The sequence below is a fragment of the Lates calcarifer genome, linkage group LG5, assembly GCF_001640805.2.
Source record: "Lates calcarifer isolate ASB-BC8 linkage group LG5, TLL_Latcal_v3, whole genome shotgun sequence".
Taxonomy (NCBI): domain Eukaryota; kingdom Metazoa; phylum Chordata; class Actinopteri; family Centropomidae; genus Lates; species Lates calcarifer.
In genome coordinates this window covers 6,333,157-6,353,752 of record NC_066837.1, presented here as the reverse complement: position 1 = coordinate 6,353,752, position 20,596 = coordinate 6,333,157, and the positions used below count along the sequence as shown (strand labels likewise).

General features: G+C 40.0%; 1 protein-coding gene across 6 annotated transcripts in view; it reads left to right on the top strand.

Moving 5' to 3' along the window:
- Nucleotides 1-20,596, top strand: part of inpp4b (inositol polyphosphate-4-phosphatase type II B) — a 122,886-nt gene that overhangs the window by 55,089 nt on the left and 47,201 nt on the right. For all 6 annotated transcript variants that reach the window (XM_018690896.2, XM_018690895.2, XM_018690897.2 and 3 more), the window contains 3 exons: nucleotides 12,121-12,232; nucleotides 15,778-15,847; nucleotides 19,036-19,183. In XM_018690896.2, the coding sequence (XP_018546412.1) occupies nucleotides 12,121-12,232; nucleotides 15,778-15,847; nucleotides 19,036-19,183 (330 nt within the window). The remainder of the gene's footprint in view (nucleotides 1-12,120; nucleotides 12,233-15,777; nucleotides 15,848-19,035; nucleotides 19,184-20,596) is intronic.

Below are 20,596 nucleotides of genomic sequence, written 5' to 3'. Positions count from 1 at the left end.
TTCTGTTCACCCTCATTTACATAAATGGTCACTCGGGTCTGGTCATTCAGTACAAAAATTTACTCAAAATATTGGTATGTGTAGACATACACACCCACACATGCAGAAACACACAACACACACACCACAGAGTCCTGTGGATGTGTGGCTAAATCTGCCATTAAATAGCTTTCATGTTTTTGTAATGAGGGCTGACTGTGTCTGTGCAAAGCTCAAACTGAGACTACCTTCATCTTAGGTCAAGGTCAAATATTTATCTTGTTGCCTTAGCCCAGTAATAGTATACTGCAAAACCTCAGGAATCGTGTCTTAGTTAAGTACCAGGGCTCTATTGTTTTTACTTGAGAGAGAGGGTGCAAGATAACTACTCATCAGTGAAGCAAAAAATATTTCCTCCCTGAAGTTTTGACTTCTTTGCACTTGTCTTTTTGTGTCCAGGAAAGTAAGAAGCTCAGAGGTTCTTATTATTATTGCAGTGTTCATACACTCCACTGTTACCACATAAAGGTCACATTGCTATACCACTCCATGTTAGTCTGAAGTTATATTTTTCAGGGAGACATAACTTTGCAGAACTCTTGTCTTTTTAACACCTTGAGAGGGAGCCTATGCAGAATGCTAACTGCCTGCCTTGTCTATACCAATGACCTGCATCAGCACAGCTCTTAAATCCCTCTCATTCACTGGGAAGGAGAGTAGTGCTCTGAACTGCCTGCCATAACCTGATTTCAAAGGCTATCAAAGTTTTGATAGCAGAGTTATTACTGACCTTTCTTATTGTTTTTTGAAAGTGACTTTGAGTCCCTTGGGGAGACTCAACCTGAGACTCGGGTGGTTGTTATGATCTCTATCTGCACACTGCACATATTTTGTTTGAAGTCTTAAACATTACTTTTACACATAACTTCAATGAGCTTTAAACTTCAAAATGTTCTGTAAATTAAATAAAATACTCTGTAAATGAAACAAAGAGCTATAACTCTATCTAGATCTTGGGCAGTGACTGATTTGTTATCTAAAATAAAGGAGAAATAACATCTTTTTAATAGCATGGCTTAAAGGGATGTTTCATCAACTTAAGAAATGGCATGTAAGTCCAGGGTGAAAAATGTGAACATCTGAATTGGTTGGAATGCCATGTCATTAGGTATTTGGCCATTTGAATCCTAATTGTGTGATCTACTGACTTTTCATAAAATTTTCCTCTTGTTCAGCCCTTCTGACATTAGCAGTTATCATGCTAATGCTAGTATTCAGCTCATAATGTAGCTACTTTAGCTGAGTAGACTGATTAACACAGGGCTGAGCATGACAAGCTGAGCATGCAGAAACGGTCACTATACAGAGGATAATCTATTTGGCTAAAGGTAGTAATACAGCCTTTCATCGAGCACCACCCACATAGCAAACTTTACATTTTCTGTGATCATTCTTCATCAGCCATTCTTCTCAAATTCCCTCTCCATCTTTAATGCTTTGTGTGTATTCATTTGTAATCTGTGCCTGCTGACCAGTGTTTTGTATGAACTGTTTGTTTGGCACAGCGGACTTTTCCAGCAGTCATATTTTCATAAGATGGTGCCATTTTCTGTACAAATGTATTTACTTCACGTAAAGCTTTTTCACAAATAGGATCTTGCTGTGAGCTTTTCAGAATGCATGCACAAACACTTTTTCACTCAGCTTTATTCACACAGATTCCCACATACAGACAGACAGACAGTTTAATAAGCAGTTGATTGCATCCACTGAAGACTTCTGTGTTGTGAAAACAATTTTGACAACCTTGCTGTTATTTCACTTTAAAATTATCACTTTTTAACAGTGAAAGATCACTGAAGATATAAGTCAGTAAAGTTTGGAACAGATCTTAAGGCCACTGAAACTGAGAAGTATCATACAAACCATATATATACACTGATCAGCCACAACATTAAAACCAGCTGCCTAATATGACGTAGGTCCCCATTGTGCCACAGAAACGGCTCTGACCCGTCAGGGCAGACATGATCCAGGTCAACAGCTTTGGCTCTTTGTTGTGTTCCTTAAGCCATTGCTGAGCAGTGTGCCATCAAGGTTATGTGGTGTGGTTGGAGCATTGTGCTGCAGGAGAAGGCCTGCTGCCGTTAGAGAGTTCTGTTGTCTCCAAGTGGAGATGTGGTTGGTCTACAGCTACATTTAGGTGGGTGGTTTGTTTCAAAGTAACATCCACATGAATGCCAGGACCCAAGGTTTCCCAGCAGAATATTATACTGTGATGAGATGATCAATGTTATTCACTTGACCTCTCAGTGGTTTTAATGTTGTGGCTCATCACTGACAGAACAATCCCTGTTCAAGGTTCACTCACTAGCTTTTTTCTGAGCTGTAAATTCTATTAGACAGCCTTTCAGAGATTGAGTTGCATTTACATGCTAGCTGAATAACTGTTGTTAGACATAAGATTTTTTTTCCCTGTTGACTTACAAGTTAAGCCTGAAAGGTCATTCTCAATGGCAGTTTTACAGTGAAGTCAAAAGACAAGTCACAAGTCCCCCTACTAGCTTCTAGGGCACTAGGAAAATTCATTGAAAGTTCAAAAGGGAAAAAACAAAGTGAGTAAGAGGACCTTGCATTGTGATCTTTTTGCACTCACTGCTCTCTAACATGGTAAAAATTTGGATTGATTGGATTCGCTGAGATTTTGTGAAAGGCTTTTACCAAAGTTTTGAACCAAGATTTAAATGGCACAATAATCATCAACCCTTATACCACTAAAAGTCTCATTCTAAAGGCTCTAGGCACCATTACACTCATAAGAGGGAACCTTATTGTGAAATGTCTTGTTAGTTAGAAATAAAAAATTTAAATCAATCCTAAAGGTAAAAGGGAGGCAATGAAGAGCGCATAAAATCTGCAGCTTGTTGGTGTTGATCATTATATTAGTACTACCATATGGCAGTTGCAATGATGCAGCGTTGCTGAAGATTGAAGAGGCAAATGCCAAGACAAGGCTTCACTTTGCTTCTTGCTCATTAGCATTCTTGAGAAACAGTCTCAGCTCCTCTGCTGTCTCTACTCTGTCTTTGTTTCTTTACCTTCATCCCTTGAAAGTCCCTATGGATTATGGGTCCTGTTGAGTGTGTTAACCTACATCCCTGACTGCTTCTCTGCAGACATTCTCTCACCCATTCCCATCTGTCTTACTGTGTGTGTGTGTGTGTGTGTGTGTGTGTGTGTGTGTGTTTGCGTGAGGGAAGTGTGGGTGTGCAGGTATATTCATGTTGTATTACCACATAAAACTCTGTGCTGATCCATGGCCTTCCTACCACGTCCTCATTCAATTCCTTTGCCAGTAAGAGTCAATGGAGCACAGAACACCTATCATTTACTGCCTACCTATGTCAACAAGCCAATACAATCACCACCAGCAACAGTAGCTCTCACACTCCATCTGCTTTCCTATAGCTCTCGCTCTCTCTCTCTCTCGTCTCGCTCTCTCTCTCTCACACATACACTTCTTCTACTCTAACACAGACATACGTGCACATAGTGTCGTTTGCATACTCTTTCCCCCTCAATCCCCTAATCAAAGCTATATTGGAGCGCAGATAAAGGTTTGTTAGTGCTTCCATCCCCCTGGGGTTGTTAATGAAATCTGCTATTCCTTATGGCTTAGTTCTATTAGGTCTCCAAGGACCCTGACATAGATCACCCTGACACAATCCTGTTGCAGCTTTCCAGGTAACAGTTTCGTAATGATGTAGCAAGAAACAATCACATGCCACGTAGAGCAAGGAATTGTTCTCCTGCTCTTTCTTTTTCCCTGTCTGTGTCCTTTCTTTTCCCCTCAGTCTCATTTTGTGTGTGTGCCATTTGTATGTATATGCTCCCAGTTGTAGTGCTGTCCAATTTAGATGTCCTGGGCTTTTGTGCCTTTCAGTGTGCCATCAAGGTCACAAGTGTTGGACATATCGATCAAATGACTTGCGTAATCTATTTATCAACCCACAAGGTGCTGTTTTACAAGTGCTACTTGGCTCCTTGAGAGGACAAATGTCTTAACATACTGTTGCCTAATCAGTGTTGGGTGGAGAGGAACAATTTAAGGACGAGGAAGATAAGCTCTCAGGCAAGAGATGAAATGCATGATGCCAGGATGTAGTCTATGTTTTGTCTCAGCTAGAATTCAGTTTCAGTTAAACAACAAGACAGTCATGAAGCGCTCCGCACAGTTTTTAGGAGCAGGTAAACAGAGAAAAATGGGCAGCATAGCTTTAGTGAGTAAGTGTATGTAAGTAATTATATTCAAGCGTCTGGGATGTTTAAGACTTAAGTAGACTTTAGACTGTAAAGAGGAATGCCACACATTTTACACATCAAAGTCTGTTTACAGGTCCTGGGGAGTACCTGTTGTATATGTGAAATTAAAAAAAAAGTCTAAAGTCTTTTGTGGTTCCAAAGAGAGCTGCACAGAATCTGACTACTGAAGACTATAAATTTGAAAATGATTTTTTTTTTTTTTTTTTAATCTTGGTCTGTGGAGTTTAAAGAAGTGATATTAACAGACCACTCCTCATTACTGCTTCAGGCAACATTCAGTTGCTACTAGCACAGCAAATCCTTAATATCTGACTGCATTGTTGGAAGTCAGGTTGCATTGTGGGTAATGTAGGCACCAGGTTTTGACGAGGAAGAAGAGTCTGGAAGGAAAAATTATTACATCGCTGATTTTTTTTTTCTATTAAATGTGCTGTTTTTTAGGATTTTTATAATATCACAAGAAACAAAAATCTGAACTGACTACAATGTTTTTAAATGTATGAATAAAAGGATGTTGCTTGTGCTTCACTTTCATCATCGTGCATGTGATGTTAGCATTAACAGTTAGTCTGCATTAAAATGTTATTTGTTGCTGCTTCTATTTGATGTTTTAAAAACACAATCCAAGTTACATGACCACCCCAACTTTCCCATATGAAGCTACAGCCAGCAGCTGGTTAACTTAGCTTGAACACCTGAATTCCTTATCCAGTGCCTCCAGAAAGTTATAGTCCTGCACATAACCCTTATGTAAAACTACAAGTTGTCTTTTTTACATTTCAGATTCCCATGTTAATTATTGAGCTTTGGAGGTGCAGGTAATCTAAGTCTCAACTGCCTGCATATTCATATTTGACTGCCAGATATAAGAATGGTATCTAGTCTTCTTATCTAACTATCAGCTATGTTCATTACCTTTAACTGAGAAAAGAAAACGTACCCCCCATCCTCCACTGATGGCATGCTTGTCAGAATCATTGGCAGTCAAGATGCTGTTGGCTGGCTTCTTTTTCGAGAGCAATTACAGGACAAAAACCATCTGTTTGACACAGATGAAAGGAGACTCTGTTTTGTCAGCTTTTTTACAGTTTGTTGAAAAATAATTATGAAGCCTTGGTGGCTCTCTGTGGGGGCATCTACTCTCTCTCTTCCCATTTCTGAGTCATTACACTTGAAACAGACTATGTGATTTTCTCCTCAGTTTTCCAGAATGTGATGCGTGTGCGAGGATGTTTTTCAGGGTTTTGTATGTTTTGCAGTGCGCTAGTTCAGTTTGACCCCTTATCACTGAAGTGGAGATAATGTAGAATTCATTGAGTAAGTGGTGGTGAAGGTCACAATCTGGGCAGTGCACTACACTTTGTGTTGCTGCACCACCTGCACTCTCCCCCACTCAACCATCGCCTCCAGCCCCCACCCCTCATTCAGTTGTCATTGATCTGTACTTAGGTTTTTAAAGACTTCACACTGAATGTAAGCGACTGAACTGGTGTACACACACAACTAAATGCACAAGGTTGAGACACACACAAGGTAGACGAAAGAAAGCTTAATGTGAAATTGTGCCTCAGTAGTCATGAGAGCTGTTTTATCTAGTGTTGGAAGCAGACAAAGGATGAAGTGTATGCATGTGTCATTGTGTTGGCTGAGTGAGGTGAGGGACGATGCATTGTGGGTGTGTATGTGATTTACATTTCTCCTTGTGATTGACACTTAAACCTCAAGTGTTCTCCCCCACAGACGTGCGCATAGACAGCTGCAGACATCACAGACACGTAGTTGCCCTTATTGTACTATATTGTTTCTACAACTCCTGTATACTGCAAAATCAAATTACAGTTTCTGTTAATGGAGTCTGGTGGCTTAGGGCAGAGCAATAAAACAGCTCTTTCTGATTAAACAAAAAAGTTCTCACTCTTGAACAAAACCATCTGTCTCTGTTAGGAATATTACTCATAATGTTGTCAGACACTTATAATAACAATCTGAACTTGTCAGTGACAAAAACAAGTACTTACATGGACCTACTTTGAGGTAGACAGTTGCACAATTTGTTTACATCGTAGCAGCTGCCTGGTGGTTTTGGGCATACTGATCTTGCTCAAGTGGACCGATTGCCAAGATTTTTGTCTCTATTATTTATACTCAAAAACATCAGAAAATAAAGCCTGTGTTTCAAAATCCTGGAGTCACCCTTTAACTCAACCTTTGCAAAGTTGCTACTCACTGGAGGTCAGCCACTGATACACTTCCAGAGATTGCTCTACAAACACAAATATCCAGGGCTAATGTGGAGTTCAAGGACTGCAAAAAGTTGACCAAACCACTGTGAGGCATATATGGGTGAGATGCAATCTTTTGAAACTTGCTGCATGCATTGTTTAGCATATTATATTATTTTGAATTACATAGTTATTTTTACAATTATGTCTCCCTGTAATTTACGCCCATGCCGGCAAAAGAGAAATGTTATGAGAACATTTCTAATTTTTACAATAATATTTTTAAATTATATCCCGCTGTCCCTGTAATATAGTCCAATAGGGTCATATTTACTTTGGAAATATTACAAGAAATGGATATCCTTGGTGAACATGAAATTTTGTAGAGAGTTCTGCTGAATAGAGGGGCAAACAATGCAACTCATTATTTTGGAAAATTGACCCACCTTTTCAGTCAGACCTTTCTGTCTATCAGCCATGAACGCTACGACCTCTTGTAACATAGTCCTCATTCAATTCCTTTGCCATGTTCCTTCAGCATGAAATAAAGCTTCTCACACTGTTTGTGGTAAAAAAGAACTGACAGTAAATGTGAGAACAGTTTCTTGACCTATTCTCACCTAAACCACAACACTAGACACACATGCTGTACATAGTTGAATTCTGTTGAGACTGTCATGTTGGTTCTTTTTCCCATGCATGTGGGTGACAATGTGCCAGACCTAACAGGATACCTTTAATATGTTTTAATTTATTTTATTTCATTTTTCAGCATTAAGATTTAAAAATTTAAAACAGACATACCATGTAAATATACCATTTACACTGTAAACCATTATCATATGAAATACAATATTCATATATAATATAACCTTGTGTTTATGGTACAATATTCAAACATTTATTTTTTCTCAAAAGTTACTATTCAGAAACAGGCCAAATATCTTAACTCAGTAGTCTGATTCTACCCTATAGTAGCTTGTATATCAATGGAGCACAAGGGATTTTCCCATTGAGTTCTTTTGCTCTCTCAGCATACTGGACCTCCCCCTTCTGACTTTCTTTGAAATTCTGTGAAATATATAGATATTGCACACAACAGTCATCCACTGCCTGCTCTTGAGCCCCAGTCTGGATTGATGTCACTGGTAAAAGGAATAGCATCCTTTCTCGATATTTTTCCCCACCTTGCTCCCTCTGTGAAAACAACTTATATCAGACTGTTTCTGGCACTGGTTGAGCACTAACATAAAAGTAAATGTAGTGTGATGACAGTTCTCGTCACGCAAGACACAATACAGTAGTGTGTGTGTGACAGAACTGGATCTAATAGGATGTGTTAAAACTCACAAATCTTGTGCAAGTATGCATCATGCCCTGACATAGCTTCTGTTCTGTGTATTACAGATGTATTGCAGCAGGCAAACAGATTTTTTTCAGATTGCATAAATTGACATGTTGTAGAGATTGATCACACTGGTTTCTTCTGAATAAATCAGCTTTTTTGATTGAAAATATGATGCTTGACCTTTCAAGCATTAAAAGTTCTGAGCATGCCACTGCCACTAAAAAATTACTTACTATCAGTAGCAACCAGATTTTTACAAACCTTAAATACAAATATACACAGGGTGTTTTGCATTAATTTTAGATTCAGACTGAATATATAATTTTCATGGAAGTCTCTTTCATCAAGAGAAAACCAGGGCAGTTTTTTTCTATGGGAATATACTTCAAGTGGTCCAGACAAGCCGGAGAGTGTGTGCTCGGTACAGGGTCCCTTGGTGATTCTCACCAGCTCTATGAACAATGGCTGCAGTGTTGTCCTATTGATTGAGTCAGTCCTCCAGTTGCAAAATGTGCAATGCAATTACTGCTGAGTCACATGATAATGTCATTCATCTGAACCAACAGTATCACTTTGAAAACTGGCATTCCCCATTATTACAGTCTCGTGTCCTAACATCTGTCCTCAGTGAAAACTAGCCAGCGCTATATTTAGCCCACCCGTCCAGCTTTATATAGGTCAAGAATCCCATCTACACTTTCACTGCTACACTTCAGGGCTGTAGCATTCTGGTTGCCTGTGTAGGATCCTGACAATTAATTTTCTCTGACCACTCCCATTCTACAGGTAATGTTAAGCGTTAATGTGTCCTGAAGGACTCCTAAAACTCACTCCTGTGAGCAAGATCTGGAGCAAAAACTAAAATAGTTTTTCCAGGTACTGCTGTGTATTTTTAGTTTCCCACAGTTGAAACTAAAGCCCCTCAGAGAGGAAAAGCCAGTGGTGTTTTGCTTCGTTTCTGTGGCTGTCAGGTGTTTTCCTGTGTGAGGTTTCCCACAGAGAAAAGCACCTGACGGCCACAGAAGTAGTGCTGCTTTGAAGTTTTTTGATGAACTTTCTCCACCCACAGGCTGTTAAATTCACACCTTTGAAAAGGTCTGAATTGTTCTTCACTTGGCGTCACTCTTTAAGTCTTTCGTTCTTTCGGCTGACATCAAGGCAGCAGAAAGAGGGCATTTGTTTGGCTACTATAAGTCCTCTGCTCATCTGTCTGTACATTTGACTGTTTTCTACCAAAAACAAGGTTGTACTTACAATCACAAAAAAAACCTTGAAATCTACCAGTTATATCTCCAAATTTTACTCAGGCCACCATATTGCACAATATAACTGCTTATTTCACTGAACAAAAAATCATTATTAGCTGCCTTAGCAACCATCTGTATCTGTCATTTAACTACCAAAAAAGCAAATGCTAGGAGTAGTAATCATGGTATTCAATAGGGGGAAAAAATAATAATGGTAATTGTAATACGATGGAAAAAAGACATAATGTTGCTCACTTCCCTTCTGCATAACAACACACACATATATTCTAGCTCAGGTACTGTTTTTCAATTTTAAGCCATATTATTAAAAACTATTTTTGTTAGGGACTGTAAAGTTTCTTGTTAAACTGAAGTTCATCTTCACTGTAAGGGTTGTCAGATTTCTTTGGATCACATAGTGACAGACTGTTAAATTCATTGTCATTGTTACTTAATTTGTCCGTTGTCATGTTCTGAACAGCTAGTGCAGTCAGTGTTTATTGGGCAAATTAACTTTTCTAGCATGTGTATTTTTGTCCCCAGAATAAAATTGGTTACACATAGCTGCACAACTAAGTAAGCATAATAGAGCAGCCTCTGCAGTAAAGACTATACAAATTCATTGAACCTTGGTAGGAAGTAGAAAAAGGTCCAATTTAACTATAACATTTTACTTTGGGGAGGGGATTATTACTGGACAATAAAGTGTACGTTTTCTATAAATATGTCTCTTTAAAGAGATAATTACTGTAGGTTATTCCAGTTATTATTTAGTAGAAGTGGAAGTAATTAGTAAGGCTTGTATTTGATACAGATACTTTACAGTATTGACTCTCATTTTAACAGTTGCTGAATAGTGATGTGTATACATACTTAACAAATGTGGCTCATGCATTAAAAAAAGCCTCTTTGGTGGACAGGGTACAGATCAGTTATTTGAAAAAATTGCACTGTACATTCCTATGTTGGAAAATGTGTTTGTAAATTGCAAGAGAAGCAATTGGAAAAAAAATAACTGTTAAGGCACTTCCCTGATAACTAATTATTTTTTGAATTGTGCCAAATGCACAGCAGACATTTTAAGCACATTATTTTTGTCACTTTAACAAAGCCGTCTGATTAAGTGTTGTCATAAAAGAGATCCTGGGCCAATTAGATTTTAAAAAAAAAAGATGGGCTTGCAGGCAAAGAACAATCTGCAGAGTTGTTTCCATGCCAGCTCTAACAGACGGAAAGAGAGGGATGGAAAAGGATGGGGATCTGGGGAGGGGAGGACAGGGGAATGGAAGACTGTGGAAGGCTTCTTTTTCATCCACAGCTCTCATCAAAACCTTCAAAGTTAATTCGAGGTCAGTTTTTGTGCACGCTTAAAGACTGTAGTTTGCAGAAAAAAGGGTGTGTCACTGCAGACCAGTCAGGACATTAACGTCCCTGCCCTTTTTCTTTGCTTGATTTTAGCAGAATTTGTACAGTATCCCTACAGTGTGGTGATAGAGCTAAATCAAATCATCTCTGCCCTCTGCAATGAGCTGTAGACGAGTTCTTTTCCTCACAGACAGTAATATATAAAGATTATATTTGGACAGGTGCTGAGTTTACATTTGGCCGCAAATAAAAAAGAATCACAATATATCTCTCAAAGGCATAAATCAATTATCTTAAAGCAATTCTAAAAAAAGTCCCTTCTGTCTGTTTAAATGGAGGGTTTCATTAGTGGATTGAGGCAGAGCAATCTGAAGAGTAGAGGGCCACTGTAACCCCTAAGGTTTGCCATGGGAGGACTATCCCTGAATGTGATGCATGTTAATCTCCATTTCCTCGATTATTTGTGGGCCACTGTCAGTACGCACTGCTTCTTCAAAGTCAGGGTGACTTTCTTTTACCGTGCTTCAGTCCTCTGATGCACAGAGAAACAGAGGAGGGGTGAGATGATGAGGATGAGGAATGGGGGGAAACAGGACTATGAGCAGAGAAGTAAACACTGAGACAGGTGTCTGGCAAGGGACGGTGATTAGATTTATAAACCAACCAATGTTATTTTCTCTGCTTGGGGACTGCTGTGAGACATTAAGCGCTAACTGAAGCTCCCAGTGTCCCACCACAGAGATGCTTTCCCCTCCATCTCCCTCCTTGTGCTCCCATTCCTCCTCTCCTGTATTCCCTTACATTCCTCCCTATACCTCTCCTCAGCATGCCTTCTTCCTTTTCCTCTTTTCCCTTGGATGCGATTAAATTTTCTTCCTTGTACCTGACCAAGATGGATTGGCCTTGAAAGCATCCTTTCTGCTTCTATCATCTTCCTTGCGTTTTCTCCTCCTCAGGCAGGGGTGTGTCACCCCCCCGGCTCTCTAAACCATTGGCTGGCGCACAACATCCAATACTTTCTCCAGCTGGAGTGGAACTGAGCACATTAGGGATGGGTCTGTTAAGGTGATCAGACTTGCTCGCACGATGCCCAGGACCATATTTCTTCATTTGAGAGCGCCTGTCTTGCTGCCAATACTATAGATTTTCTATCAGTTCCTTAATCATGGCTCCATGATTAGGAAAGTGATTGGTCGGGCTCCCTGATATGAAAACTCTAGTATCAATTTCGTGTCTGTCAGGGCACATAGCCTGTGCTATTAGACAGCCATTTGAACAGTTACACAAAATGTTGCTTCCTTCACCCCCATCAACTTCCCACTGGGGCAGGCTCAGCTTTAATCTGCATGCAGACTCTTCTGCAAAACCTGTCAGGAGAAGAAATCACCACAGTGCAAGCATCTATGTCCTGATTTCACTTTTTAGTCAAACAGCTTTATAATTTCACAACCTGTTCAAGGCTGGAAATAAGCTTATTAGGGTTGGATAGTCAGGGGGGGGCAACACGGAGATTAATATTAGTAGTAGTAGTAGCCGGAGGAAAAGATCATTTAACTCAACAGACCTTTTATTCAACACATTAAATGAAGAGGCAAATGCTTAATGTTTCTTTCCCCCTCTTCTTGTCTCCCTTCAGGTCATCTGATGGTGTGTGTGCAGCAGGAACAGTGGTGGTGAGCCGTCTGAAGATGGGGGAGATGGAGGAGGTTGACGTAGACCACATCACCACCGACATACCGTCACAGAAGGTAAAATAGCAGGGTGACTAGACGAAGCGGGAGTCTCTGTGCTCCAGATGCCTTGTGCTAATGCTAGGATTAGACTGGCACTGCTCAAGTCCTCCAATGAGATTAAATAAACTTCAGTAAACCCTAATGGGGATTTACAGGATGTGTGTGCATGAGATGTCCCTGTCTGTGCTTACATTTGTGTTGTCTCTCCATCGTATATAACAAAGATTAAAAATAGGACTGACCAAATTACCATTCTGACACACTTACCCCTGTTTGTGTCAGATTTTTTTTGCTAGTCCTGAAGCCTTTATTCATTTGACCAAGATATTTCCTGGATGCAGCTTTCTCGCTGCTGCTGCTGCCGCTGCCACCACTACCCTCCCTTCTCCACTCTAATCTCATACAATACATACCGCTTAACTTGGCTCTGAAGTGACTCACGTAATCAGGGAGAGAGAAAGAGGAAGAAAGAGTATTCTCCTTCAGAGTTTGACAGTAAACCGAAGATTGTGTCATCCAAATGGGGTGCCACCACACCAGAAATGAAGTTGTATGTACTCTGATTTCACTTAATTTTCTGTACATTCCTATTGAAGCCAGATTTGTTGAACATATGTCAAGCGGATGTGTGCTGTAGTGCCAGCAGTCGAGTATTAAAAAGTAAAGACAGAGCTTTAATGATGTTTCTGATCTGTAAATGGGGAGCACTCTGATTTTCTTTCACTACAGCACAGCTCTACAAGGCAGCATGGAGACTTGCAGTCCTGTTGTATATGTGTGTTCTTGTGTGTGTGTGTGCATGTGTGTATTTTTGTGTGTGTATATGAATCACTGTCTTATATAATTGACCAAGGGCTTCTGCATGGCTGACTGACTTTCGGTTCTGCCCACCCCTGTTGCTGGTGCAGAGAGGTTCCCTGCTAGGCTCCAGAGTGTCACTGACAATCTGCCCATGTCGTCTTGATGAATGTGTTGCCCTGTGTGTGTGCGTGCCTGTGTGTATGAGTGCGTTGTCACAGCATATTTCCCCTTGTGTGTGTTGTTTCTGTTGTAGAAGATGAGGGGAGGAAAGAGGGAAGGAATATGACAAATATTAGGGAGGGCTCACTTGAGACTCAACACTCACTTGTGGGAAGATCTTGTTCAGTTTACCTTAGTCGTGTGCGTGTCTGGCTGCCTGAGTGTTCTGTACGTGAGTGTGTGTGTGTCAGTGTGACTGTGGGGAGATGGAGGCACTTGTTTCATCGTTCCCTGTCATTGCTTGGGTGGCTGCTGCTCATGAATATCTCACTGACCCTGCAAAAACAGTCAGCTGAAACAAGAAAGAGACTCCAGTCACCTTTGATCTGATCTCTTTACATATTTTAGTCATCAAAGAGCCATCGAACACATGCTGTCCGCTGCCTACAATTAAAATGGGACTCCTTTCACAGCTGTGGCCCTTGGCTCATTGTTAATACTTTTCATTATCAGAGACCTTACTTGTACGCTTTCCAGGTGCTAGCTGTTTCTGTTTGCTCTGTTCAATGGACACATTTTATTTCAAAATTTGTGTGTGAGCCTGGTTGTTGGTTGGGAGTCTGTTATATTCAGGATCAGTTTCTGAGCTGGGAGAGGTGATGGATTGTTCCTAGCAGTCATTAAAGTCCTTTTCTGGGGACAGGTTTTGCTGTCTGGTTGTGTTAAATGGTTCATCAGACACGGCAGAGCTGACATACAGCACGAAAGAAAGATTGTTAGTTGTCAGTATTGCTTTGATGAGGAGTCCCAAACTTAATGCATCAAGAGGCAGTGAAGTTTTTCAGTTTCAAAGGCCTAGCAGAGGCCACAGTTTAGTATGGACATATTTGTGATTTATGATTAGCAGAATGTACAGATAGAGGGGTATAGTTTTACAGTATTTGTTAAAGTAATTTGACATTTTTATCCTTAATAGCAATAATAATATACTACTTTACAATCTGACAACATCAAAAGAACATCCTAAAACCCCAAGGATTCCTGTTAAGTTTAGTCTTTACAAAATCAAAAACACAAGAGCGGAAGTGTTAAGGAACACAGTAAACTGTGTCTGCCTCAACATGAGCTACAATCATTAGCATGTTCTGCCTACAAACTTGCTACCTACAGTAGAAACTAAACATCATTTCCACAGCCAAGGAGCACATCATTAACTAGCTACATTTGTTTGTGAGGTTATAGTGTAAGTGTTAGGTAAGTGAAGCAAAGCAAAAGTAAGTGGGGAAAAAAACAGCCCAGTTCACAACTAACATATCTATTGTGCAGTACTTATACAAAGGGTCGGTTTAGTGTAACATAAGCAGCTCTGTCCTGCTCTCTTCTGTGTCTGAGGGAGGTTACGCTCAGCCGGTGTTACCTTATATTATTATGACATTATGACATTTGCGGTACTCATTGGTTAGCCCTTATCGCATCCTAAAAGCCAATTTCCCTTGATTCAACCCTTTTTGGGTTATGTCAGAATGAACCAATAGTCTGATCTAACTTTTCATTTTCTTCTAATCTGCTTGTGAACGTTATTTCAGCAGGCAAAGTTAACAGTTGCAGGTTTGTTATGAGAAGTCTACTTTTGTTTACTTCTGTCTGAAATCAAGGACCCATTGTTTCAGAAATGACTAACAATTTAGAGCAGTAAATCTGCCACTGATGTTATCGTAAATTGCATACGTGCTGTGCTGGAATGGGCTCAGCTAACACTTGTATGTAGTTCATTAGTACTGTTGTGTATGTCAGTGCATATTAATTTGAAATTAACTATAAAGGGAGGAAACTACAGTATGGCAAGTTGATAAAGACTGAAATGCCAGTTTAGGTAATAAATTACCAACCCACCACCCAATCAGTGAAGTCGCAGCAGGTGTTTTCCTTCAGCTGCCACCTGCTGTGACATCAGTGATTGCAGTGAAGGCAGAAGTGGAAGAAGAGGAACATTCGAACTAAAAAGAGAGCAATGTAACAGCAGATGTTCACTCTGTGTTGGCGCCCTATGGGGACATACAGTACTTACACTATTTCTATCTATGTAACAGGTTGTGTTATTGAAATTAAATTACATAATTGTTAAAAAGCCCACAAAAATACTGATTCATACATTAAACCATTCATGTATTATATCTGTAGTTAATTTCAAAAATCGCTTATATTGCACTAATGTGTGCATATTTAATATTTCATGTTTCATTTCAGTGAAAAAAAAACACTGAATTTTGTTGTGTAGTCAGTTTGGATCAACCTAGCTGAATTAAACACAATAGTTACGCAAGCTGCTGACTACAGCTTTGACAGTAATATTATATTGCTTCTGACTGACAAAAGCCAACTAAACTATGGTGTCTGTCAGATGAAATACAGCCTCAGGCTGCACTTACATATGGGTATGGTCATCTCTGTTGTGCCTCATATGTAATAATCATCATCAAAGCCTGCCAGCTCCTTAGAAAAATACTTCACATCACACATCACCACTGTTCTCTCAAAAAGAAAATTAATGTTCTCTCTCTCTCTTTCTCTCTGTGTGTCTCTGTTCTTTTCCTTTACAGTGTCCCTTGGTTTGTGAGTCTGCCTCCCATGCCTGCATTGACAGAGAAAACAACCCGCTGACAGGGCCAGGTATGATTCACACCATAAACACCTGTAACGTCACCAGTCATTGCTGAATAACATGGCAATCAATCAATCAATCAATCAATCAATCAGTCTTTTCCAATTTACTTTGCTATAAAGTTATTTTTGCTGAAGAAAATGGCAAGAACTCCCCTCTGTAATGACTTCAAAGGAAAGCTTGATAATTCATCTCAACTCTGTTGTAATGCAGCATTGTGGTAGTTAACAGCCTACAAGATCATGTTGACATGCATTTAATTAACATTTATACCCATGAATAACCTTTCCATTTACAAGATTTGAGGTATCCCATTTGATTTTTTAAAAAAAATTATATTTCCAGATTTGATCTGCGTCTTTTTGGCAGCTTTTTTGAGGTAAACTAAGTACTTTTCAAAGTAACTGAAGATAAGCAAAAGATGCCATACTAGCTGCATGAGACTAATTTAGTGGCAGCACAGAAATCTAGCCCTCTCACTGGTGGAGAACGAGAGATTGTAGAGAGAAAATGAAAGACATGTCAACAGAAAAGGGATAGACTTGAAAAGGTCACGACTTCTGCTGTGTTGAAACTTCACAGCCCTTGTTCAGATGAGACTTTGGAAACTAGTTTCCCTTTTTTCATCCCATGCATTCATTTGTTCCACACATCCATTTTCTCTTTTATCCACGTTCACACCACCTCCCTAAGCCCCCCAGCAGCCCCACTCCTGTTGTCATGGTGTCATTGTCGCTTACTGTTTCTACTGTGATTAGCTAGTGAACTGCAGCCATGTTTGCAGGTGCACATCTGCAGCCTGTCAAAACAATACCCTCCCTGCAGACCCCGCCAGATTGAGTAATGCAATTTAGTCTTCCACTTTTATTACCTTTCAAAATGAGCATATAGAGAGCAGGGGAGATAGGGGAGCCCACGCACAGCACGTCTCAGGAAGTCATTTTCTTAAGAGGTGTCAGGAAGGGAAACAGAAGTGTCTGATTGGTGGTCAGATTAGTGTGGTGGCAGGGGGGGAGTTCAGGGGTTAATCCGCTTCTCTGACGGAGGTGGAAGTCAGCAACTGTCGCTCTTCTGATTAAGGTTGTGCTTCACCCCCCATCTCTCCATGTGTCCCTTGCTCCCCATTTATTTTTGTCATCCATTTCACTTCACTCTAATCCCCATGCCAACAATGTCTGAATATCCCATTTCATTTAGATGCAATTTAAATCTTTTCTGGGGTCATTCTAGGGCCAGTCTTAACCTTAGTCACTATTCGTTTCAACATCAGCATCGTTAGAATAATAAGCCTCACTACAGCTTATTTGGCTCAGAGTTATTGTCCTTTAGCCTTATACCAGACATTTCTTAATTTCTAAGGTGCTCATTGTGGTTACTATATGTGGTTATTAGTTTGTCCATTTTAAGTGCATAGTTTTCACCCATAAAAGATAAGAACAACATTGTTCTATATTTTTCACATTGCAACAGAAATCCCATAAAATGACCAAAGCCATCGATCCATAATAATTCCATATTTCCTGTATGTGGCACTTAGCTACAAGCCCATTTGTTCCTGCTGAGAACAGAAATCCTTCATATTGATCACAGACATATAGTGTTGTTTTTTTTTTAGTAGTTTTCTTAAACAGCTGAGCACTGGAGTTTTCAGCAAATGTCTCTCAAACATGAGTAAACAGGGTATTTATTAGGGACCATTTTCAGCCACAGATTAATGTACATATGCTTCTGCACCAAAACAGTTGACTCAAACTACAGCTGTAACGGTCATGGTAATAAGGATGTTTACATTGTTCTCACCAAGCAATGATGTGGCTCAATGAGTTTTAATAGTTTTTGGACCACAAGGAATGTCTTTGGCAGTGAGGAGTAAGTTATATCAGGCTTTTTATTTTATTCTTGTTAGTAGAATCAGTTCATTGTTACATTTGGTCTTTCTCTGTTTGTTGTTGATAATAAAAATATATAATACTTCCAGGAAAGCATGCAATATTAGCTGATGTTATAGAAATTATTTGTATATTGCAAATTTTTAGCCTTCCATAAACCAGTTAATTGTTTTGATTTCAAGCGATTGCCCAAAATTCACTTTGAAACAAGTTCTTATTGAAATGCAGCTGAACACGGTTGTTAAAACCAAACAGCCTGCACACTTCATTATATTGCATCCTAAATTAATGTCCTCTTACTATATTAGAACTTCCACTGTAGTGCACCTTCTTGAACCCATCTGCGTTGAAGGGCATCACTGAACTTTAACACTCGAGGGCAAATTACGTAGCGCCACCAGGATTAATGACTTGGACGCTTAGACAGATGACTTTGAAAAAAAGGACAAACTGGGACCAGACCAAGGTACAGTGCAGTATGAAGGGTTTTTGTAGGAGGCACATTCTCTGTGCTTTCAGTAGGAGCAGAAGTGTAGCTCCCACTTTTGAATTCAAGCAAAAAAAAAAAAAACATTTTACTAGTGCCAGGCGTGTTTGACTGCCTAGAGCAAGATTGTCAACGTTTCACCTGGAGTGCTTCAGCTCCGACTTATTGAATGACTTCCTTTTTGACTGCAGCTCTGGAAAGGAAAAGGGGTAATAAACACTGTTCAAGGCGCACAGCTTTCTTGCCCTCTGCTGCCAGCATGCAGATAAGAGCATTAGAGCTGTTTTTTCGTTTCCAGCCTTCGATTGCTGCTATTAGCCACTCTCTGCAAAAATGAAGAAGATGGGGCTGAATTTGAATCGGTTCTAATGGAAGGGTTGGGTGGTGGAGTTAGCAAGCAGAGTTTCAGAATGATTCAACTGTCTATGCCCTACTGTTGTAGAATAAATAAGTAATTAAAATGGAAACGGAGGAAATATTAAGGCAAAGATTAACAGGACAAGAGGTCCATATTTCGGTCTGTATTCTAGTCTGCTGTGTTGCCACTGAAGTTGAAAGAGAGAGAGAAGGCCTTGGAAGATGAGAAACACCTTATCTATGGCAGACACAGTTATTGATTATAGAATTTAATTTGTGCTTCATACCTCATGTGACTTTTGAGGAGTTTCTGTCTGTCCTTGAGGTTACCAGCTGTCAAAGCTGTTTTAGATCCTCTGTTTTACTTTTCTGAAAGTGAAAAAGTTGGAGAACATGATGCTTTTTCTGCTGCGTCAGATTGTTCACAACACCTTTCTTCCCTCCCTTTGTCTTTCTCCCTCAGTATTCAAGAACCCAATATGTAAGGTGTACCGATTTCAAACAATGGACAGCAAGTGGATGCTTGTGCGGGAACAAATGGAGGAGTGCACATTGTCCTTTAGCATCCCCAAACAGCTGCTCTCACTGTACATTCAGGAGGACATGAGTAGGTAAGCGTCTGTGAAATCACTGTGTTGATCCTGAGATGTCACTGCCAGATTTCTCCTTGCATCAGATCGCTTATTTCCTGTTTGTTTAGGCATCAACTAATCAGCCAGTGCAGAACAGTCAAAAGTTCAAAGTAAAACTCAAACCAGGTGTTTCCTCATTATGTGCTCACTATGCATATGTAACTTCTAGACAGCCTTTACCAACCTGGTTCACTGATGTAAAGGATTATTTAAAGCTTCCGCCTATATTTGGAGAGGAGTTAATTATTCAGGTCTGTTTAACACTTCAAAAGAGGCTTCTATGCCCATGCATCCAGAAAACGACAAACATCGTCTCTTTCAAACACACACACGCACGCCATCTCCTAGTCATGAATTGTTGAACATCCTGTCACCAAAGCTGATCATGTGGGTTAACATTGCAGGTCCCTAGATTCTGGGGGTTGCAAGCGCTCCATAAGCAGCTATTTTGTCAGAAATGCAATAGAGGAACAGCTGGTGTTTCTGCTTTGCAGTGCATCCAGACAAACTCGCTTTGTTTTAATAAAGAAGTCAGTCACTAATTGGCCTTTTCCCATCATGCCACGAGCAACTACAGTCTGACTTCGTACTGTTTATGGTGGGAGTAATTTTCCACACAACAGCAGGTCATAGTAAAATTAGTTACCTTACTGGAGAGGTGGAGGTGTGCAGTCTGAGCTGTTAAATGAAGAGTTGCAGGCGAAGGTGTGGTATCTCCTAGTTTCATTACTCTCTCCAACATTTAAAACTGATCCAGTGTCTAAAAAATGCCAAAAAATTATCATTCATAACTCATAAAAATTCTGTTTTGAGTAAATGTGGAACGTTGTGGAAATCAAAGACATAACTCCAATTAAAGACCAGTCCAGTGAATACTGTGTGAGAATGAGGACAGGTTAAGACAAGGACATAGGGTGGTGGTGTTTCACCAGTCTCCAAGTGTGCACCCGTAAGTAGATCAAAGAGTCCCTTCCCTCAGGCTCGACTAATGTTTGTCAAGACAGATCATTTCTCAACTGGCCTGTTGTCCCTGGCAACCCTTTCTCATACATAACACACGAATGCACCCATACAGACACAGACATACACACACAGCTTCAGATGATTTCTTTATGCTCACTTTAATACAAGGGCTAGGTACAAAAAATAAAGATGCAATCAGAGATTTTGATGAGCTCGGTTGTGGGAGGAGACTTTGATTTGTAATCACTGTGTGCACCTAAAGGATCACAGAGAGTTCAAGGACACATTCATGTACACACAACTGCAGTCACACCCTACACCATCACATACACATAGAAACAATCACAGAGCCATTATTGACCTATTGACTACACAAGTGTTGTTATCAGTTTACCAGTCGAACAGATGCACTGGAATCCATGCACATGC